Consider the following 18433-nt stretch of genomic DNA (forward strand, 5'->3'; position numbering starts at 1 on the left):
TTTTTTTTTTTTTTTTTTTTTGCGGTACGCGGGCCTCTCACTGTTGTGGGCCTCTCCCATTGCGGAGCACAGGCTCCGGACGTGCAGGCTCAGCGGCCATGGCTCACGGGCCCAGCTGCTCTGCGGCATGTGGGATCTTCCTGGACCGGGGCATGAACCCGTGTCCCCTGCATCGGCAGGCGGACTCTCAACCACTGCGCCACCAGGGAAGCCCTAGCTGTGCATTTTTGAAGTACAGCCGACTGGGAAAGTTTTGTTTGTTAAAGTATACTTTTTTTCTATTATTCTTTTGAAACTTAATTTACAACTTATTTCATTCAAGTTTGTGCATAATTCCAAGTAAATAGTATAGATTAAAAAGTAGAACTACACTATTCAGCCATAGAAAAGAACGAAATAATGCCATTTGCAGCAACATGAATGCAACTAGAGATTATCATACTAAGTGAAGTAAGTCAGAAGGAGAAATACAAATACCATATGATATCACTTATATGTGGAATCTAAAATATGGCACAAATGAACCTATCTACAAAACAGAAACAGACTCACAGACATAGAGAACAGACTTACGGTTGCCATGGGGGAGGGGAGGAAGGAGGAGGGGTGGACTGGGAGTTTGGGGTTAATAGATGCAAACTATTACATTTAGAATGGATAAACAACAAGGTCCTACTGTATGGCAAAGGGAACTATATCCAATCTCCTGGGATAAACCATAGTGGGAAAGAATATAAATAAAGAATGTATATGTGTGTAATAACTGAGTCATTTAGCTGTACAGTAGAAACTAGCACAACACTGTAAATTAACTGTAATTCAATAAAAAAAATAGAACTACACACACACAAAAGTAGAGCTACACAGATAAAGTGTTGCTGGCCTGCCAAGATTCAGGGAACAGGAAATATGTGCATTGATTTATTGAAGAGTGGTTTCCAAGTGGGCTACAGGCTGTCATCTAACCTACATTATACATTATTCTGAACTTGGACTTGCATACAACAGCTGATGAGCAGATGTTTCAAGCTGTCACATGGTGGGCTAAGCCTGTTACCAGCAAGCAGTTCAGTGTTCACCGTGTCACTGTCATTCTGTACAGCAGCGCTGTTGCAGTTTTTTGAACATTTTATTTTAAAATTATTGAAAAATTTAAGTGTGATAAGTAGCAGTTAAGACAAGGTTAGAAATCGAAGTATTCTGAGATTATAAATCTTAAACTTGGACACTTATTGGTTTTTAAGATTGGTTAACCTTGTGTTCATTCATAAAGGGAATAGCAAAATTAAAGAGCAGGATGAAATGCTAGAAGTATAAAATGTAACAGTTAGAGAAGTTTATTAAATACTTAACCCTATAGCAGAGCCCTTATATTATGGTCATCTGGCTCTTTTCCTGGTCCAGACGCAACTGGAAGTGACAGTTCTGTAACGATTTTTATCAGCTCTAAAATTTTAATAACTTATTCTCATCTTTTTTCCTTCTTATGCCAACTGCTTTCATCTCTACCTGGGGCAGAAGAGACATTAATACTGTCAGGAGCCTTGTCTCCTTTGATGATGAGGATGATCATCAGGTGGTCATGATACAGGGCATGGCAAACTTTTTCTGTAGTGATCCAAATAGTAAATACTTTGAGGTTTGTGGGTTCTGTGGTCTTTTGTCACTCTGCCACTGTAGTGCAAAAGTAGCTATAGAAAAGAGATGAACAAATGGTGTGGCTATGTTCTAATAAAACTTTATTTACAAAATCAGGCAGCTGCCCACAGGCCATAGTTTACTAACCCCGATGATAAAATTAATAATGATAATTAAATGAACACTTATTAAGTGCTTACTGTGTTAAGTACTTTAACATTTCTTTCACTCTTCACAACTCTTTGATAGATACTTTCATTATTCCCACCCAATTGATGAAGAAACAGGCTTAGCAGTTAAGTAACTTGCCAAGATCTCAGGCTTATGAGTGATGGAACTGGAACTTAAAATCTGGGCTGTTTGAGCCTAAATCCTAATTTGTATACCAGTTGACTTACGTCCCTAACGCATGTAGACCATTAGGGTTTTAAACACTTAAACTTGTATGGTAAGAATTGGTTTTGTTCTGTGTGTTCATGTTTGTAGCTATGGAAGTTTTAAATTACGTGGGGAGAGCTGATGGAAAAAGAGGCTCCTGGAGGACGGGTAAAACTGAAGCCAGGTAAGGCACGAATGAAACTGACACATTTAATCAGACTTCCCTTTCTATACTGCATTTTCATACTGACAGTTTCTTTCTCAGGAACGAAGATGAAATGTATAAAATTCTCTTGAATGATTATGAATATCGTCAGAAACAAATCCTAATGGAAAATGCTGAACTTAAGAAGGTTCTTCAGCAAATGAAAAAGGAAATGATTTCTCTTCTTTCTCCCCAAAAGCAGAAACCTAGAGAAAGAGCAGATGATAGTACAGGAACTGTAAGTGGCTCTTTCCTCTCTAATACAGTCTTCAGATCGCTGATTAGAACAATTAAAACAGTAGATAGGGATTCTCAGTGGGGACGCTGTTGATATTTTGCGCAGGACACTCACTGCTCTGCTACCCCCAGTCACTCTGACAACCAAAAAAATGTCCCTGTAAGTTTCCAGACATGCCCTAGGAAATGATGGAGGTGATTTTCTGGGGACTTAATCTGTGCCAAGCACCATGAAAAGCACTTTATAAGCATTGTCTCATTTTAGTCTTATAATAATTGATGCTTTGGGTACTATGATTATCCCTATTTTATAGGTGAGGAAATTGAGGCACAAAAGCTATCTCAGTATCACGCATGACAGAACTAGGATTTGAATCCAAGTCTGTCTCACTCCAGAGCTCATGCTTTTAACCACTGTGCCAAATATCCTTTAAGTAGCTTAAATGTTGAGTAACTTTAGCATGCTGTACTTTTCAGAGAGTGAAACTTTTATTAACTTTGGGAACCAAAGAATCACTTAGTCCATAAATTTATTGAATGTTCCTTATGTGTTCTAGTCCCTGGAGAGAAAAAGCTGAGAAGATTTTGACTGTTTCCTTTGCCTTAGTTCAGGCTGCTAAAGCAAAGTACCATAGACTGGTTGGCTTATAAACAAACAAAAATTTATTTCTCGCAATTCTGGAGGCAATCAGGATGCCAGCAGGGTTGGTGTCTGTGAGGGTCCTTTTCATGGTTGGATTGCTGACTTCTTTCATCCTCATATGGTGGGAAAAGGTGAGAGAGCTCACTGGGGCCCCATTTATGAGGGCTTCACCCTCATGACCTAATCACTTCCCTAAGATCACCCACCTCCGAATGCCATCACATTGGAGGTTAGGATTTCAACATAAGAATTTTGAGAGAACACAAACATTCAGACCATTGCATCCCACAGGAGCCTTTTTTGAGAGAGACAGGCATATAGAGAAGTAATTATTATACACATTAACAGCTATAATCGGGTGGTACAGTGTGTAAAATAAAACAATTATGGCAATCAAGAAAGGCATCACAGGGGAAGTCACATTTGAATTGGCCCTTAGTAGGTGTTTTTTGAGGTAGAAAGCCTGGGGAAATCATTTGATGAGGGCATAACATGTAGAGGTCAGAAAAAAAAGTCACATAATGGTGAAAATGTTTTTAAACTTAGTTCTTTACATATAAATTTAAATTCTGGACTCAAGCAAGTTCACATTAGTAACTAAAACCTGAAAATAACAATGTTAATGAAGAGTAGTAATTACCAGTAAGTCACCAAACATGTTTTATTAACCTATATTTGAGGATTATTTTGTGGTTTCACAAATCAGTCCAACTGATAAGCTCATCTCCTTTTTTTTTCTGCTTTAAAAAAAGAACCTGAATGTTCTTTTTAGACTCTCCAATTTGGGGTCTGCTTGACATATCTTATATTCAGTTAACTAACCTTTTCTCTCAAAGTCTATCACTTTGGGTCAGTTCTTAACACTCACTAATACCTTGCCAGGGTTAGCATAGTTTCTGTAACTCCTGTGGTTTCTTCAGTTTTGGACCCAACCTTTACTAATGTCTCATTACCAGTGTTTAGTCAGCAAAAGTAGGTAGTATATCAAGGAGATCTTTTTCAGATGATAGTATCCTGTTTAATTTCTCATAATTCAAGTGTTGAAGTTTGGAGAAACAATAATATCTTAAGTGTATTTTCTGTTTTTTAAAAGTTTCTTTTTTTCTAGATACATTATCTCTTAAAATTTAAGTAATTCACCCATTCCTTACTTGTAAGGAAAGATTTGGGCCCATTATAGCAAGAAGGGTAAGACATAACCTTGGAATGCCTAGGTAGCATCCAAATTTTCATTTATTATTTTGCTTAATTGTAGCCAAAATATATACCCAGAATTCACGTTAAATGCATTTTTAATTTTTTTTGTGGTTTTAGAGTTTCACTCAATCTGGCAATTATTAATGTGCAGCAGTTAATTTTAATAATGAATTTGTAGTATTCTGGTATGCCTTGAAACGTATAGCAGAGAAGGTGTAGCTCCGTGGAAGAATTACTGTCAGGTAGCTCCAGAGTGTTGATTGGCAAGAACCAGAGTCACAATGAGCCACACCCTGGGTTTTTCCCCACCTACGCCCCCTGGGAGACCTAGACCTCTACCAACCCATTGCTGACCTCAGACTATTGATACAGTTCTTCAGACTCAGTCACTCCCTCACTCCTGCTGCATCTATCAGTACATGTGGGAACAGTCTAATCAGCCCTTCTTTCTTTTCATCGTCTCTTCTTTTTTTTTTTCCCCAGCAAGATATATTGTTCAAATTAGTTAAGTATATGTATCTACTATCCTGGATGTTAATAACAAATTAGGACCATTTTATGTAGATGCAGGTTATTATGACTAAATGTATTATGAATACATTTTGTATTGCTTCCCTGTGTTCTTTATCCTGCTTTTGACTTTATTTGATCATATCAGTAAAGGTTGCTACATTTTCCTGTGATTTAATCTGAAAATGCATGTAAATAGAGTACAGAGAAAAATATCTCCAGTTTTATAAAAAAAAATTATATGAGAAAAATAGGATTAACAGTTGCTTTTACTTTGGAGATTATTTCACAGGTTTATTTGTCAAAGCAACCAAAAATTGGAGGCAAGTTGGACTGGAGCTGTGTAACATCAGGAAAGTTAGTCTGCTTCTCTAAGCTTCAGTTTCCCCACGTGGTAACATGATTTGAGGACTAATTAACATGTGAAAGCACCTAATAGCATGAGGCAGGTTCCTCTTCCTTACACAGTTCCATGACTTTTGACACTAACTATGTTGGGCTTCAAATTCAGCTTTGAAGAGACCTGAGTTGGGGAATTTCTATCTTCAGTATTAATTGCTTTTTCTCAAGACATTTATGTTAAGGACTGGGTCATTTATGCTTCAGATACAGCACAGAAATGATTTTGATATGTGTCTCTGACCCAGTCTGATGACTACTGCCTGAGTGTCTAAAGCCATTTTAAGATTCTGGTCTTTCCCTCTCATCTCTGGCCACTTGCAGGTTATCTCTGATATTGAAGAAGATGCTGGGGAACTGAGTAGAGAGAGTACGTGGGACCTTTCCTGTGAAACTGTGAGAGAGCAGCTTACCAACAGCATCAGAAAACAGTGGAGAATTTTGAAAAGTCATGTAGAAAAACTTGATAACCAAGGCAAGTACTGCCTGACTACAGGTAGATTGAGCTGTGACACTCAGTAAGCTGACTTCAGTCAGTCACCTAGAAAGGCAAGTTACGGGCTCAGACTGAAGTCCTTAGCTCAGTCTGGTGGTTTGAAAAGCAAGACTCTGCCTACTTCCAGACATGCGATTTGAACCTCACTGAGAAAAAATGCTTTGCTCTCAGAGTGAATGTCTCTGAAAAAAGGACATCATATGTCCATCTGCTCTGAGTGCAGAAGACAATTGAATAAAGTGAACTGAGTCTCTTACTGTATCATGGAAATTGGGAAAATATTAATCATAATATAGTATAAATATGAACCTTTTGCTTATTATTCCTAGATACTTGCCTATTCCTAGGTTGCTAATAATTCATTTCTAAATTATTTTCAAAATAATAGACACTTGTTGCAAAGTATCAATTAGGAAGCGTTGGTTTGGCCAAAAAGTTCATTCGGTTAACAAATACCTTGTTCAGTAAAGTTCTTGGGTCACTTGTAGACATGTGGATGGACCTAGAGACTGTCATACAGAGTGAAGTAAGTCAGAAAGAGAAAAATATTGTATATTAACTCATATATGTGGAATCTAGAAAAATGGTACAGATGAACTGGTTTGCAAGGCAGAAACATAGGGACACAGATGTAGAGAACGAACATATGGACACCAAGCGGGGAAAGCAGGGGGCGGACAATGGTGGTGGAATGAATTGGGAGATTGGGATTGACTGTATACACTGATATGTATAAAATAGATAACTAGTTAAAAAAAAAAAGAAAATTCTTTAAAAAAAACAAAACAATAGACATTTGATGCAAAATATCAATTAGGTGTTGGGTTGGCCAGAAAGTTCGTTCGGTTAGTAAATATATTGTTCTTGGTGGCAATGAAAAATGTCTTTTATTTTTACTTAAAAACCGAACGAACTTTTTGGCCAACCCAATATATAAAGTAGAATATTCAAGTCTCTATTCCCTATGTGTAACACCTAATAGTTTGGTGCATACCTTTCTAGACCTTTCTCTGTGTGCTCGCAAAATATTTATTTTAAGTGTATACAAACCAAAAATTGAATATTACATGTTTTTTTCCTACACTGTGCTTTTTTCACTTAACAGTCTATTATTTTAGATACCACTTCTTGTCATTATAGATAGTATAAATAGATATATGTAGATGAATATATCCTTATTTTATATTTGTTAAGATTTGCATGCTTTTAAATCAAGAAAATTAAGATTTCTGCTAAGTAAATGAAGGCTATTTAAAGAAAATTTATTCTAAATGGTCAAAAATGACAAACTCAGTGCTAATTGTCTCCAAAAATAAAGAGCAGTCAGCAAAATTATAGTATCAAAATTACTTTACATGAGATTTTATTGATTTCAGTCATCATTGTCTATTAGTAAATAGCAAGTATTTTCGGACTTCATATTTGTTGAATTTAATAACAGCAAGATTTGTAGCACTGCACTGATCTTTGAGGAAGTGTCAGAAGAACATAGTTTATGAATGTTAATTTTTCTGTGAATATAGGTTGTACATTTTTAATTAGGACATAATCGTGAATAAATATGAATTACAGATTAAATGTTGACAATAGAGCTCTGTAAGTAAGGATATCATTTAGTCCAGAACTAGCACGAATTTATAGTTGCCATGAACTCCTTAGAGCTGCTTTGTGCTTTTTAAAATTTTTTAGTGTTAAAATAATATACATTTTGTTTTATTTTATTACAGCTTATAGAATTTTTAAAGGGCAAAGGAAATACCTACCTTTTAGGAAACCTACAAGATTCCAGAAAGGGAAAAGTTCTGCGGGCCTTGATTTTTAAACACATGTGTCCAAACACTATAAACTAAAATGATGACTGTAAGGTTTATGTCAAATTACTGGTTTTGTGTTAGTTTCAAAGGTACACCTAGAAGGTTTTAATGATGAAGATGTAATCTCACGTCAAGACCATGAACAAGAAACTGAAAAACTTGAGTTAGAAATTCAACAGTGTAAAGAAATGATTAAAACTCAGCAGCAACTTTTACAGGTAAATGCGAGGCACCTTTTAAAGCTGGTCTCCCCTGTGAAGGGTCAGAATTTTACTTAATCTTACTATATTTTTACCCCTTTATTTCATAAGATCTGTAGTATTTGACATTTTTCAGTCTAAACTAAGTTCTGTACTTGCCCGGAGATAGACCACGTAGCACCCCTTAGTAGGGGCTTTGCCAGTTAGAAGCATTTGGGAAATGAGACTCCTCATTTCAGTTGACTTTCTGATTCTTTATCATTTCTCTCCTTCCCCTAAAGTTTGACCTGCTTTTCCCTTGTGTTCATTTCAACTTGTTGGAGTGTTGCAGGGACCCTCTGGAACTTACTATGGTTTAAAATTTAATAGCAGCAGCTCGCTACTGCGTGTGATGATGACACCACTTCACTGCTCCGAGACTGTTACTTGTTGGAAGAAAAGGAACGCCTCAAAGAAGAATGGTCCCTATTTAAGGAGCAAAAGAAGAATTTCGAGAAAGAAAGACGAAGCTTTACAGAAGCAGCTATTCGCCTAGGATTGGAGGTATTTTAAGCAATTGGCTTTCCTTGTAGAGCGTTTGAAGGTCCTGGAGAGGTCAGTAGAATGCATCTAAGTTCTGCTTTTTCTTGTTTCTTTGCTATCCATTTTTTTTTCTCAAGTATTTTACTAGTGATTTCACAAATAGCTTGAAATGGAAGCTATAACAGAAGGATGTCATTTTGCCTTTACCAGATTTGGGAATTGAAAAAAAATTTTTTTATTGAAAAAACTATAAGCATTTATCATCTTTTTTGGGTGGCTTTATTTTGTTTTGTTTTGTTTTATGTTATTTTTTTGGCTGCATTGGGTCCACATTGCTGCACGCAGGCTTTCTCTAATTGCGGCAAGCAGGGGCTACTCTTCATTGCAGTGCATGAGCTTCTCATTGCGGTGGCTTCTCTTGTTGCAGAGCATGGACTCTGGGGGCACAGGCTTCAGTAGTTGAGGTGTGTGGGCTCAGTAGTTGTGGCTCATGGGCTCTAGAACACAGGCTCAGTAGTTGTGATGTACGGGCTGAGTTGCTCTGTGGCGTGTGGGATCCTTCTGGACCAGGGATCGAACCCGTGTCCCCTGCATTGGCAGGCAGATTCTTAACCGCTGCGCTGCCAGGAAAGTCCGTTGGGTGGCTTTCTACTGTTAAGGGTTTAGCTTCACACAAGAGGTTTCTTTTGGGCATCTGTCATGTCTCCACTGTCAGTAGGTGTAGAGTCAGAAGAGAGTGCAACCAAGAACATGTCTTTTGTTTTCAAAAAAGGGGGTTAGGGGTAGAATACAGTAAAAATAAAGTTCTATCTCTCTCCATCCCCTTACCCAGGGATGAATGCATTAACAGTTAACAGTTTGAACTGTGTGTGTATACACTTCGACAGGTCGCTTTTTTATTTAGCAGTGTATTACCTACATATTTCCTTTTCAAAAATTAGAGAAGTAATGTCTGAAAATGGTTTAAAAAAAGAAATTTAATCCATACAAAAAGCTACAAGGTAAGACAGTATCCTCCATTCTTATTGCCAGTTTCATTCCTCAGAAGTAACCACTGTTAAAAGTTTGTGATTCTTCTGGGAAGTACTATTTTAACTTGAAATAAAGTTCAACCTTCCCAGAAGTACTATTTTGATCGATATAAGCCTATGGATCCCCCACTATGAAAGATAAGGAGTTTAGTGTCTTTATCATACCTCCCAGCTACACTTTCTCATTTACATATGATTTCTTCATAATATTTTTACTTTTTGAAGCTACTTTTTAAAGAATTATTTCTCCTGGTTGACTTTCTTGCTTTAAGTAAATTTGTTTAATGCTTCCATTTCAGGTTTGCTCAACTTCAGACAGTACAGGTTTATCCCTTGTTGCACTGCTCTTACCCTTCGGCTCCCCAGGTTTTGTCTGTGATATTAGTTTTCATTGTCAAGGATTATCACGTTTATATTCTGTCTTTTAATACAATTCAGGTGTAAGTACTTTGTCTAAGATGGAGACTTAAGAATTAAAAACCAGACAGAACATTGGTAACATAGTGATTATGTAAATGTTATTCATTCTATAGCCAAGTAATTTTTTTGGACACATAAAAAATATTCTGTTATTAAGATTTTGCCACATGGAGGAAAATCTTCCATGTATCACTATGTAGTAAATACTTTGACTTTCTTTGTAGCTTCCATTATGATTTCCTGAATCAGCTTCAACTTATATCTCATGTTATAGTCTCTTTCTTCGATTCCTTTTCCAATTTGCTGTATTACTTTCTTGAGTCATTTTCTCATAAGTAGTGTGTGAGTGAATTCTGGAATATCCGAAAAATACATTCTTACTTGATTGGTTTGGCTGGATATAGAGTTTAGTTTTCCAACTTTTCCCCTCACAACTTTTGAGTTATTCCATTTCTTCCAGTGTTTTGTTTTGCTCGCGAGAAGCCTGGCTGTTATATAACCTGTATTCCTTTGTAGATACCTGTGGTTTGTTTTTCCCCCTCTCTGGAAGCTTTTGGAATTTTATGTTCTTAAGAGTTCTTCAATTTTACCAGGAAAAGTCTGGGTAGCTCCTTTCGGCCTGAAGACACTATATTTCTTCAGCTTAGGGATATTTTCTTCAATTCTGTATTTTTTCCTTCTTCTCTTGCATTCTGGAACTTCTGTTAGACAAATGTTTTGCCTTCTGACTACATCTATAGATTGACTTTATGTCCCGAATTCAGGAATATTTTCTCACTCTTATCTTGGGCATCACCAACCTGGTATTCAGCAAAGGTCAGTTTTATTATTCACTTCATCCACTGAGTTTTTATTTCAGAATTTATCTTTTAAGTTTTCTAGTGTCCTTATTTTCTGCTTTTTTTTTGGTATACCATTATATTTTACAGATATTCATAAATCTGTCTGATAATTTTTGTTATTTGAAAAAAAAGTTTATCTTGAACTGTTTCCCTTGGCCAGTTCTCTTTATTTATCCTGGCCGTGTTTCTTTTATGCTGTTAGTTTTCTTCAGATGTCTGGTGATCCATGATTTTGTATTAATATTTATGAATGAAAGACTATACGTTATCTTAAGTAGCTGACATGACCTTCCTCTGTAATTACAAAAGCCTGTGTCATCAATAGCTATCTTCCTCAGGAGGCAAAACCAGTTTGCACCAGCATTTCCTCCTGTCTTATGGGCTCACCTGTGTTTCTGAGCCCATATCCCCCCACCACCCCTGATGCTACTCCAAGAGATACTCTTGCTGCTTTGCATACCACTCCCCATTCTCCGCCTGAGACTCTGTCTGCCTCTGGTCACTGAGGACAGTGGGGCCAGTGAAGGATGGGAAGGAAGTATGAGAGACCCGAGGGGAGAGGGAGAATTCAGGATTGCTAATTAGCTCTTCAGGAGGAGGAGGTTTGACATAGGCCCGAAAGCTGCTAGTACTGGGAGATGGTTGGAGGATGAGGTCAGTGCTTGATGAAGTCATATCTCTTTTTGTTTTTCAAGTGATTAGTTTACAGTGGGGTAAATGTCAATTTTTCTGTCGTTTGTAATCTTATATTTACCATGTTTTGTGTGTTCAAAAGTTATGCTCATATTCCATATGTTTAAAGTTATGCTAACATGCTTATCATTTTGTGTTATACACTTGAATTTATTCAGAATTGATGTGAAAATAGTAGTTGGCTTGTCAGGAGACACAGGTGAATTTTTATTTTTTAAACATAATTTTCTTAACTGAAATTTTTCTTAGTTTTCTAGGGTTAATTCCTTTGACTAAATATATAGAGATAATCAGAGAGCAGACACAAATAGCTAGAGAAATCGTGTGAAATGGCAATTGTGTGAACGTTGAAGTATTGATCGGTATTTCTTTGGTTTGCTTGTGATGGTAGAGAAAGGCATTTGAAGAAGAAAGAGCCAGTTGGTTAAAGCAACAGTTTCTAAATATGACTACCTTTGACCACCAGAACTCAGAAAATGTGAAACTTTTCAGTGCCTTCTCAGGAAGTGAGTACTTCATAAACTCTTTAATCTGAAAATGCATGTAAATAAAGTACTGTAGATTATTATTAATATATAACTTTAGCAGTCACCAGTAAGAACTCTCTAATTGGAACTAAAAATTAACTTTGATATTTTATTTACTGGAGTCAAAATAGAAATGACAGGAGGACTTTGCATACCCAGAGCAACTTTTGTTGTGAATGTAATAATGTCAAGTTTTGAAAATTCACAGTCTAGAAATAGTTTTTAAACTCGATCCTTCTAAATGTTTGTGGACTGTGCATAACAAAGATCACCGGATTACCTAGACTAGACTCAAAGGGCTACAGTGGATATTTAGATTAATTTGTTCTCTCACACCTCACTTAGAACTGCAAATGAATCTAGTCTAGGACCCTAGTTAATTACCTTCACTATATTTAATGCTTTTCCATATGTAGTGCCTTTTTTCCTTCCTTTTTTTTTTCTTTTTTTCTTTTTTAAACAGGTTCTGATCGGGACAACCCTACAGTACACTCGAGGCCACGGCAAAAGAAGCCTCACGGTGCGCCTAGTGGGTCTCCAGTTTGCACGTCTAAACTTACTAAATCTCTTCCTGCTTCTCCTTCGACTTCAGACTTTTGCCAGACGCGTTCCTGTGTATCTGAATATAGGTACTGGTCTATAGGTGATCTTCTTACATACTTGTTAAAGTGCTAGAGTTGCGTTGCAAAGGAAAAGTTGGCGTGTCTAGGAGGAGCAACAGTAGAGACTCTGGAGAGGAATTGAGTAGACTGACTCATTCATTGTACAAATATTTATTGGCTATCCATTATGTGTAGACACCTGTTAGGTGCTGGGAATACAGCAGTGAACAAGGTAGCTCTGGTCCCTGTCTTCTGGGAGTTAAGTCATATAATGTGATTCTTTTTATTTCACATGTAAAATACAATTTAAAATACAATCTTATTTCAGGAGTTACTTAATAATTTAATTGTATTGAATAGAAGGATATTGTTTTGATAGTTTCTGTAGAGTACCTATCTTAGAGTTTCTTGTGGTGTGCCCATTTTATTGGTGTGGAAGGACAAAGACCCGAGAAAGGCCCCCTCCCCTTGACTGGTGAAGAGGATCTGTGCCCAAGGATGACAGGGTAGACAGAGTTGCTCCCCACCCCCAGGAGAGCCAGATACTGCTTTTAACTGATGCGTTGTGGTATTTTCCTCTGTCTGAAGTTGTTACATCATTTTCTAAGGTATAATATCAGTACTCTACCTCAGAGCCTATTCCAGGATTGATTTTGAACTAAGCAGATAGCACCTTCCTCGGGAAATAGAGAGGAGTAGCAAAGAGCAAAGGGACATGTCGCAGAGTGTGGTGGTGATCGCTCTCCTCTTCACTAACGTAGGAGACAGTGGCACGAGGGCCTTCCCAGGCGCCTTAGAAAGCAGGAGCCAGGGCTGCAGCACAGTTGGCCTGTTGTAGTGAGAGAGAGACTGGTGTGGAGCTAAGTGCTGAAGACACCAGCTAGCCTTTGGACCAAGAATTGTGAAATAGATAATTTTTTTTTTTTTTTGCGGTATGCGGGCCTCTCAGTGTTGTGGCCTCTCCTGTTGCGGAGCAGAGACTCCGGACGCGCAGGCTCAGCGGCCATGGCTCACCGGCCTAGCCGCTCTGCGGCATGTGGGATCTTCCCAGACCGGGGCACGAACCCGTGTCCCCTGCATCGGCAGGCGGACCCTCAACCACTGCGCCACCAGGGAAGGCCGAAATAGATAAATTTTTAAACAAAAATATGAAGTTTTAAAAAAGGACAAGGCACTCTCATTTGTAGTTGGCCTTTAAAAGGATTAGGACTCTAAGTAAACACTGGGGGGCAAAAAAGGAGCTGGGGGAAGAGTCCTCCAGGCAAGTGTAGGAACCCTGAGGCTGGACACGGGTGTGTTTGTGGATGGCGAGTGTAGTTAGTGAGCATGACCAGGAGGTGTGAGGGTGGGAGGTAACATTATGTAAAAGTTCAGATGTATACACAGGTAGAGGGAATGAGGCCAGGGACCCTGTGTACCCCTCACCCAGGTTCAGCAGTTACCAACTCGCAACTAATACTGTTTATGTACAGCCCCACTCTGCTTGTGCTCCCACCACGCACTTGAGATTTCATTTGTCATCTATGTTAGTCTGTACTTGTAAGTCGGATATCGTTCTAAGGGCAATGGAAAAGCATTGGAGACCTTTTAAGTGAGATAATGATTTTTTGAAAAATCCAAGATTTAAAAAGATTACTTCATTTTGGGCTTCCCTGGTGGCGTAGTGGTTGAGAGTCCGCCTACCGATGCAGGGGACGCGGGTTCGTGCCCCGGTCCGGGAAGATCCCACATGCCGCGGAGCGGCTGGGCCCGTGAGCCATGGCCGCTGAGCCTGCGCGTCCGGAGCCTGTGCTCCGCAGCGGGAGAGGCCACGGCAGTGAGAGGCCCGCGAACCGCAAAAAAAAACAAAAACAAAAACAAACAAAAAGATTACTTCATTTTATTATATGAGAAACAGATTGTAGGAGCACAAGCCAGGAGAGCCAGTTAAGAAACATTAGTGGAGTTGAGGTGAGAGATGTGGTAATTTGCACCCTACGGTCATTACATGAAGACAGAACTGTGCTTGGATTTAGGCTGTGTTTTGCAGTTAGAGCCAATAGGTTGATGTGTGAAATATGGGAAGTTAAAGTTTGTTTAATTTACAATCAAAAGATAATATAAGCTCAGGGTATGTTCTTACATAGAATGTTATTGAAGCCCCCAAATTTGACCAATCAGAACTCTGTGTATAGATTTAGACAGACATTCTGCTCACCATTTACAAATACAGGCAGCCCTCGGAGATGTTGCAGATTCAGTTCCAGACCACTGCAATAAAGCAAGTATCGCAACAAAGCGAGATACTCAAACTTGTTGGTTTCCCAGTGCATATAAAAGTTATGTGTGCACTGTACTGTAATCTATGAAGTGTGCAATAGCATTATGTCTGAAAAAACAATGTACATACCTTAATTTAAAAATACTTTATCACTAAAAAATGCTAGTTAGTCTGACAACCCAGGGTTGCCATAATCCTCTGTTTGTAAAAAAAATTCAGTATCTGCAAAGTGCAATAAGTTGAAATGCCATAAAATGAAGTATGCTTGTAATGCATTCTGTACCTAAAAGAGAACATAGTTTAGTTGCCTCAATTATTTTTATGTATTTAAAATTTTTACTTTTTTACATAATTATTTTTAGTTATAAAGTATTTAACGTAAATATTCCTTGAAGACTTTGTTTTGTGTTTAATAAAAAGTCCAACATTTAGTACCTACATCATAGGGTACCGTGAGATTCAGTACCAATATATGTAAAGCACTTAAAACAGTACTTGGTCCATTGTAAACCTTCAGTAACAGGCTATAAAAATAAAAATATATGTAAACATAAGTGGATTATAAAAATGCTTTTCTGTTTCTTGTGTTCAAGAGCTACACTGAGCAATGTCAGTGGCATAGAAACAGAATTTTGGAGCTTAATGAAATTTCATTAAGCTATTCACAGATACTGGCCACTGACGGTAAAACAAAAGAGTCATGTAACTGGTTATCAGGAGAGAAGCTGTGCAGCTTGACATCATCCTTGAAATTTTTAATTATTTGGTATATTTGGATTCCTGCTCCTAAAGCACCTTGGATCTGGGTTCGTAATAAGATTATGACAAAATAATTAGGAATGTTTGTAGCTAATTTCTACAGCAACAACCTCATTGCTCCTTCACCGTAGAGTGGAATGTTACATACGGGCTGTGCCTGGATTCCGTGCAAAGTACCTCTTGTACTAAGTTACGTAGAGAACTTAGTTCATCATTGATCTCATCTCATCTGAGACGGCAGGGATTCTGAATCTGAATTATAAGCAAGTTCCTTTTTTTTTTTTAAGCAAGTAAGTGTAAGTAAAATTGTCAATTATGTTTTTGGTTTAGCGTTTTAGAATTAAAGCAACTTAATTTTTTTTAGGATTGCCACATTATAAAGTTGAGTTAGTTAACTGAAGTCACACCAAAAAATGAACATTTAGGCAAAAGAAGTTTTGTGAAAAAAATTACGTAAGATATTCAGTTGATAAAAGTGTATTGTTCATTGGTTCAATCCCATGATTTGCAAGTAATCATTTAACTAAATTTCCTTGTTTTGAGGCTGGTTGCAGAGTATACCTCAGACTGTATCTCTGAAGCTAGAGACTGTGTCTGTGTTCAGACACTTAGATCGTTATTGTCCGACACTTAAAGCTAATTGAGCATCATCATTAAGTGCTTAGTGTGTGTTAACTCATTTGGTTCCCACCCCAACCCTGTGAGGTGTAGGTTCTATTATTATTTCCATTTTACAGCTGAGGAAGCTGAAGAACAGGGAGGGTTAACTTGCCAGAAGTGACGTAGTAAGTGGTCCAGCTGGCATATGAACATAAACCATCTGTTCAGGGTCTGGACTCCTAACCACTTTGTGGCACTCATTAAATATCTGCATGAGTGAACGGATGGAGGATGAAAGCATGCATGAACAAATGGATGAGTGAAGAAGGAAACTGTAAAGAGATTAGAAACTAGTGACAGAAAGACAGGGGTATGGGGAACATTAGCTTTCAAAACTCACATGTTCTCTATCTACCTTAGGCTCTAGTTGGGTAGCATCCTTCACAGTAGACTGAACAGATAAATAAATAGATGGATAGATAAAAGTGACCATGTTGAAACACTTCTGTGTTTTTGACCAGTGTGTCCTCAAAATTTACTTAGCATGAGACAAGAGAGTCATCAGATTTTAGACATTCAGGCATATCTAAGGTGTGAAAGGAGGAGGAGATGATGATTAAGATCTCCCTTTTCTTTCCCCAGCAGTTCTATCAGTGTACTAAATACAACCCCTGAAGAATCTAAGCCAAATCAGGTTGGAAGAGAATGTACAAATCAGAAGTGGAGCGTGGCATCAAGGCCTGATTCACAGGAAGCTTGCTGTAGTGGATGCTCCTCGACCCACGCAGACGCTCACATAGAGAAGGATGACTTACCTTAGACATGTGAACTGGGATTTTGTTTTTTTTTCATTAACATGTTCATCAAATTTCACATCTGAGTTGAAACAGGGTGTGTTATAAAGTCAATCATCTCTAATAATTTAAAATGGTCTGTGTTGTTTGTTTGGGCTTCCCTGTTCCTCCCCCAAAGAGCTAAAATGTTAAATCTATTTAAAAGGATATAAAAGCTTTGGATATGTATTTTTAGTAACAGAAGCACCTGGTTCTGTGAATAAAGGAATGTATGAACGTTTGGATGCAAACAAAGCACTAGAATGAGTTTCCTCTTATAGGTATTAAAAATAGCACTTTTAGGAAACTGATTATTGTAAATGTTTAATTTTGTCTCATATATAGTTGGCATTGGAAGTTTAGCCTTTCCTTGAATGTATACTGTAGCTTTTTAACAAAGCAAGTTATATATTTATTATGTTTAGTGTGATTTGAAATACCCTCTTTCATATGTTTTAAATAAAGTGAAATTTATGTATGTTTTGTACATAGATATACATGATTATGTTAAGGGGCTTTAAGATTTAAAGATTTTACACATCCATAATTATAGTATTTCATGCCAATAAAATTTTTATTAGTGATATTCTGTTTACAGATGTATTAGAGCCATTGCCACCTTATGTTTAAGAATTTTTTGAACCCATCTGAGCAATAAATACTGAAAAGGTATTCCATGAAGCCAAGTTCTTTAGATCATTAACATTACTAGTGTTACATTTTGGAGATTTTTATAGCATTAGGTTCTTTTAATATGCAGGATACTACAATTTTTCAAAGGATTATTGATTTTAGCATAATAGAGGTAAGACAAGAGTACCTTTGGATGAAACAATTTAAGAATATTGGCTTAGGATATTTGGATGATAGAAGATATTAAGATATTTAAGATGTTTGGATGGTGATATTTTCTCTACCAGATGGGTACCCATACCGTAACACCTGTACCAGCAAAGGCTTTGTATAGTTGCCAGTAATTCTTTAATAATTTTTCAATGAGATATTTACTGATAAGGAAATCTGATAACATAAAAGCGTCAGATTTTATAGTCCAGATATGATACTCTGGACAAACTTGTCATTTCACTTTCAGGACTGATTGCATGATTCTTCATGGTTGTTATTGTTATTATTATTGATAGTAAGAATAGTGTAAGTGTGGGCCCAAGCACTTTCCTAGAAATTTCATCAGAAAGCTTTAAGTACCTAACTCTATTTGTCTCTGCATGTAGAAGCCTACACAGATCCAGTCCTTGCTATAGGTATTGTAGTTTAGGCCCATCTGCCTTCCCATTTTCTAGCAGTTTAACCATTTGTATTCACTCACCTGGTTGTGGCTGTTCAGTTTAAATTTGTCATGTTAAAAAAGTACTTTTGTCGGGCTTCCCTGGTGGCGCAGTGGTTGAGAGTCTGCCTGCCGATGCAGGGGACACAGGTTCGTGCCCCGGTCTGGGAAGATCCCACATGCCGCGGAGCGGCTGGGCCCGTGAGCCATGGCCGCTGGGCCTGCGCATCCGGAGCCTGTGCTCCGCAGCGGGAGAGGCCACAACAGTGAGAGGCCCATGTACTGGGGAAAAAAAAAAAAAAAAAAGTACTTTTGTCATCCACTCACTCACTATATATATAA

The 18433-nt window shown here is 37.7% G+C and overlaps 1 protein-coding gene across 5 annotated transcripts in view; it reads left to right on the plus strand.

Moving 5' to 3' along the window:
• The window catches only part of SSX2IP (SSX family member 2 interacting protein), a 40475-nt gene extending 22368 nt beyond the window's left edge, over nucleotides 1-18107 (plus strand). The window contains exons 7-14 of one of the 5 annotated variants that reach the window (XM_082834369.1): nucleotides 2125-2200; nucleotides 2270-2459; nucleotides 5532-5682; nucleotides 7599-7735; nucleotides 8087-8260; nucleotides 11617-11731; nucleotides 12216-12381; nucleotides 16619-18107. In XM_082834369.1, the coding sequence (XP_082690495.1) occupies nucleotides 2125-2200; nucleotides 2270-2459; nucleotides 5532-5682; nucleotides 7599-7735; nucleotides 8087-8260; nucleotides 11617-11731; nucleotides 12216-12381; nucleotides 16619-16793 (1184 nt within the window). In that variant the 3' untranslated portion in view covers nucleotides 16794-18107. Of the gene's footprint in view, nucleotides 1-2124; nucleotides 2201-2269; nucleotides 2460-5531; nucleotides 5683-7598; nucleotides 7736-8086; nucleotides 8261-11616; nucleotides 11732-12215; nucleotides 12382-16615 lie in introns of all 5 variants that reach the window. The other 4 variants (XM_082834370.1, XM_082834371.1, XM_082834372.1 and 1 more) reach the window with 4 other exon arrangements.
• Nucleotides 18108-18433: the final 326 nt, after the last annotated feature.

Source organism: Leucopleurus acutus, assembly GCF_964270905.1.
Source record: "Leucopleurus acutus genome assembly, chromosome: 2".
In the NCBI taxonomy this organism is placed as follows: domain Eukaryota; kingdom Metazoa; phylum Chordata; class Mammalia; order Artiodactyla; family Delphinidae; genus Leucopleurus; species Leucopleurus acutus.